Here is a 5,232-nt window from a genome sequence, read left to right on the forward strand (position 1 = left end):
TACATTTTAATTTTGTATTTTGTGTTAATTTAAAATAAATCAAACTCCCAAAAACGTATACAGCTTCTGTGTGCTTTTATTAACATTGGAAAGCTTTAGAGAGCTCTCTCCGGAAAGACTGAGCGGCTCTGATAACCTCTCAGTGAGGTAAAGGCACATCTTTATGTGATCATTATAGTTATAAAAAAATAAGAGAATAGGTGAAAAACTGGTATAAAATACGATATGACAGTAAAATTATTAATAAACAAGAATACCGTTTGAAAGGGGAGTGATTTGTAAAATATCCATAAAGAAAAATAAATCTGCTTACAGTTCTGTTTCATATGGGTGTTGAGAGATGTATCCATAGATCTCTTAATGTTGCACCAGATTGATGCTTTTAACTTCAATATTTAAAAACACATCTTCCCAGGGGAGCATAGGGGACCCCCCTATAGGAGATTAGGTCCCCCCCCACTTAAATCATGTACACATGGATATGGAACTAACTACATTTGCACATCTTGTGTCTATATCTTTCTGTTTTGGTGGTCATGCCACAACCGTGCACATGCATGCATGCGCGAGTCATGGTAAGGTATCTGGATTAAGAGGTTGCTTTTTCTTTGCACAGCATGAAAAAAATGCGAAAAGAATGGGCTGTGATTTTAGTATTTTTAAGCAGATGTCAATAATTTGTACAGCCCTCGGAGGATGTTGAAAAAATTGAAATGGCCCTTGAGAGGAAAAAGGTTCCCCACCCCTGGTCTAACTATTTGTATTTTGATGCTGATTATGACGTAGGCGCAGGTTTAAACTTTGTCCCAAAAAAAAACACATTTGAAAATCCTCAGGCATCATATATATCCCTTTAAATTAAATCAATGTGCAAATAAAACATGTTTTATACTCATAATGGGATATTTCCAGCCCATTTCAATGATTTTGTTTCTTTAGGCCATAGGGTAGTTGAAGTGAATATAGTCTTACCACCACCACACTCCGGGAGGCGTCCAGCACGTGGACCACAGGGGAAGTGTATCGAGGGGCGATCTTCACTGAAGTGTGTGTCCTATCAAACACAAAACACCCACATATGACCATGACAGTATTGCAAACGGAGGAACTTCCTTATATTACTTTTTACGTATTATGTATTAACTTTCAATAAATGTATACATTGTATTTAGTAGAGATCATAGCGTTTTATAACACTCTTATGATGGTGTACTGTAGGCAGCTGCTTCATCTGCTTCAAATCCATTTGACTTTTTAACAAAATTATTATTGTTTGAATATTTGTTAAATGCTTTAAATTCAAATTACCTAATTCTTAATTTTTTGTGAATTCAATTAGATGTAAAACATCTCAATTTAGTTCATTAATAAGTCAATAAATATGCGCTGAGAGGCAGGACATGACACACATGTCTATATATGGCAGGACAATGAGACACAGATTAGATTAGATGGTAAAGTATTTTGACCGCAATCATTTTGTTATTTGAGATTATACCGAGAACTCCTTTGGTTACTTTTGAATGAAGGAAGATTATGTTGATCTTTTGTGTTAATATGCCGCGGGGATAACATAATAAATATTGTTTTGTGTGTTACTTTGATGTGGTGGCTCCTCCAATCAGCAGGGGTGTGGTCATCCCCAGTCTCTCCATCTCTTTGGCCACATAGATCATCTCCTCCAGGGAGGGGGTGATGAGCCCGGACAGACCGATGATATCTGCAGAACAAAGTCAACAGACCCCACATGACTGCTGCTGCTGTTAGACAACATGATGTCTGGTTCATGACATCATCTGAGGTTCACTGTATCTACTGAAGTATTTCAGTTGTGTGAACACAAAAAAAAAGGAATTTTCTCTGATTTACTTGCAATTAATTAAATAAAAGTATTCTCATATAACTGTATAATGATGATGCTTTTTTAGGTCTGATTTTCATTTGGAGTTCAGATCACTCAGGGCTAGGTAATGCCAACATTGAAGCTGCTCCTTAAAACACCTGAAATAACTCGATCTAGTCATAAATAATGATGATGTTGTATGGCCTTTCGCATTGCCTTAAATAAGAGACATTTCCTAAAGTATGATATTAATTGAATCAACTAATTATCTGGATTCATTCATTGTTCAACATTTCAAATTCAATGTCAACAACATGTCAGGTGTTCTGAATTGACCAATCAGAATCGAGTATTCAACTAAGCCATGTAATAAGTTATTTTAATGTATCTACGGCATCTAACATTGATGATATGTAATGTGAACTGTCCTCACCTGCTTTCTGTTTGACGGCCTCTCTGAGGATCTTATCACAGGGGACCATCACACCCATGTCGATCACTCTAAAAGAGAAGAAACATGAAAAATACTCACAAGCTTTACTCTTAGTTTCTTTCTTTGTTCTTCTGTTTGTAGATTTTAATAGTTAATTGTACATTTGAAAAATGTCAATGTGTCGGAGGGTGGTGCACCAGGACACCAAAGTGAGAAAGCTACTAGTGCTTCATTACAGTGTCAGAGTTGAACTGCAGTTACTGTGGGTCTAGCACCGGGGGCTCTGCTGTTTAACCAGATACAGTAACAGCACTGTTAATCATCACAGCATTTTTAAATCTGCTTCTGAATGATTGTTTTGAATGCCAAAGACAAATATAGTAACTGTTTTGTCAAACAAAAAACAATGCTCAGAGGAGATTTGAAGTTGGAACTCTAATCTGAGTTTTACCTGAAGTTGTTGCAACCCAGCACCACTCCCACAATATTCTTTCCAATATCATGGACGTCTCCCTTCACTGTGGCCAGAACTATGGTGCCCTGATAGGGGTCCTGCAGAGGAGGAGAGGAAATGAAGCGTCAGGGAACACGTGAAATCTGTTAGTTGTAAAGCTTTTACAATATACATGTAATGTATCTGAGAATTTTATCCAAAGCGACTAATATACCCTTCAATACAGTAGACATGCCTACGGGAGCAATTTGGGGTTGAGTCTCTAGCTCAAGGACACCTCCATATTGCATCAATTATGGATGATTCAAATATTAAATTACAAATCAAATGAAAAGCAATATTGGATTGACTTATTATTTGGACAGATACAGGATGAAAGGATTTTGATCAAGGGAACACAACATGATCTGGGAGTCCCTGATTGAACTTTAAAATGGTTAGCATTTTTAGACACATGCTTTTACTGTTCTTTAGGCATTACTTGTAGGTCTGAAGAGAAAATCTTTTTGATAAGATCTTGGACAAAATAAGAGTTGCAGTACTCACCACGTCCTCCGTAGAGCCGGACAGAGCCTTCATCTCCTCCCTCTCCTTCTCCATGAAGGGAATCAGATGGCCCACCGCCCTCTTCATCACCCGGGCAGACTTGATCACCTGAAACACATCACGATCGGAAGTTAAGCAAACTGATCAAATACAATTGTGAACATAAAATACATGTGTCTTGTAAATTCACGTTCTGTCTAAAATCAGAACCATCTTGCTCTGGGGCTATAGTGCTAACCACTGCCCCCCCACCCCTGTGTTTGAAACAATAAATGTATAATCAGCACTCCTTCATGCCGTTGCCATGGATGGAATTCAAATGCAATGCAAATGTTAAACAAACTATTTGAAATACATTACAGTCCCAAATTGATGGATTATAATCCTGATATCTGTAAGCAGTGACAATCAGCATTACTCAATAGAAGATAAAAACAAGTACAAACTTTGCCAACCATCAACAAGAAGACTATCACAGAATAAGAGTTCCTCCTACCTGTGGAAGGAACATCTTCCCAGCTCCGAACAGATCCCCCACCACCTTCATGCCGTTCATCAGGGGCCCCTCGATGATGTGCAGGGGCCGGGTGTAGCGGCCCACCTGAGCCCGACACTCCTCCACATCCTCAACCACATGCTTGTCTATTCCCTGACAGCAGCAACCCACCATGGAGCATTATGGAAGAAATGAAAAGAAATAGCCAACCTTAATTGTCAATAGGGGAAATCATGTTTGGTTTTGATATTTCTTAAATAAAATATAATGTTTCCTTGTTAATCTTTAAGTTAAAAAGTAAACACAAGGTGAAACAAGGGCTGGAAAGTTAATTCTATGAAAATCTCTTCACATTCTTTCTTCTCAGCATTCTTCTTAGCATTTTTGAGCTGTGCACATTGTAAAACTTCATTGTTTGTTATGTTAATAAATAAAGTGAAATGTCTTTTTGTTATAGAATAACTTAAGAATAGAATAAATAAAATGTGTCAACAACAAGCCAATTTAGAAAATCCAAATGATTAATCTTCTAGGTTCTAACACTAAATAAATCCAAATACAGCGTCAACCGACATGTAGGTCTAATCATTTTAAATGTTCATAGTATTAATGATCACACATTGCATAGTTAGGGGCCCACAATATTAGTGATAAATGATCTGAATCAGAGTATAGAGAACATCTACAATCACCTCAATCCTTCCTTTGTCCACACAGGTCAATTACAGATGATATTTAACTGGCCACTTAACTTTACTGTAAAAAACGTACCCATGTCTGAGTGCACTTAAAACATTTGTTAGAGAATATTTAGAGACATGGATGACGTGAGTCTGATCAGCGTAGGTGAAGGAAAACTTTTGAAATGCAAGTATGTGTTAAACAATTAGTGTTACCTTGATGAGAGCGTACTCCAGCCTCTCCTCCACACTTCCTTCCCTCCATTCATCCGTCTGAACCACCTTCTTCGCTCCTTTCACATTGTTCTGTGAGCAATAGAAGTAAAGGCGACAACTGTTAACCAAATTAACAACAAACTGGTGTATTACCTGTTTGCATGTGTTTATGCATGTGTGTATACCTGAGCGTAGGTCAGCAGTTTCTCAGTAGCCTCAGTGTCTCTGTTCCAGATGAGGTTCTCACACAGTAACAGCAACTCTTTATCTATGTCATCATACACCGGCAGGTTCCCAGCATTCACTATGCCCATGTCCATCCCATCCTGAGACAGGACAGAGTACACACCAGGCTTGGAATTTCGTCATTTTAGGGGCACGGCCATTTGGCCTTTGGTGTCACTACATTTTTTCAGGGCGCAAAGGCCACATGCCAGGGCACAAAAGGCCATTGAGGGAAACATTTGGATTTGGAGCTTACAAATAAATAACTTCACTTTTTGATAAGAAAAACACATGAATGACATGGAAAACAAATCACTTTTTTAATATCAATAAATGTCA

At 38.0% G+C, this 5,232-nt stretch overlaps 1 protein-coding gene across 1 annotated transcript in view; it reads right to left on the reverse strand.

The window, feature by feature from the left end:
* Nucleotides 1-5,232, reverse strand: part of LOC104948022 (methionine synthase-like) — a 25,142-nt gene that overhangs the window by 12,428 nt on the left and 7,482 nt on the right. Inside the window, exons 5-12 of the mRNA XM_010774207.1 lie at nucleotides 4,854-4,994; nucleotides 4,669-4,758; nucleotides 3,773-3,925; nucleotides 3,277-3,384; nucleotides 2,728-2,828; nucleotides 2,277-2,344; nucleotides 1,600-1,720; nucleotides 973-1,054 (exon numbers count right to left, since the gene is read on the reverse strand). Of these exons, the coding sequence (XP_010772509.1) occupies nucleotides 973-1,054; nucleotides 1,600-1,720; nucleotides 2,277-2,344; nucleotides 2,728-2,828; nucleotides 3,277-3,384; nucleotides 3,773-3,925; nucleotides 4,669-4,758; nucleotides 4,854-4,994 (864 nt within the window). The remainder of the gene's footprint in view (nucleotides 1-972; nucleotides 1,055-1,599; nucleotides 1,721-2,276; nucleotides 2,345-2,727; nucleotides 2,829-3,276; nucleotides 3,385-3,772; nucleotides 3,926-4,668; nucleotides 4,759-4,853; nucleotides 4,995-5,232) is intronic.

Source organism: Notothenia coriiceps, unplaced genomic scaffold, assembly GCF_000735185.1.
Source record: "Notothenia coriiceps isolate Sejong01 unplaced genomic scaffold, NC01 NC01_scaffold00000189, whole genome shotgun sequence".
Lineage (NCBI taxonomy): Eukaryota > Metazoa > Chordata > Actinopteri > Perciformes > Nototheniidae > Notothenia > Notothenia coriiceps.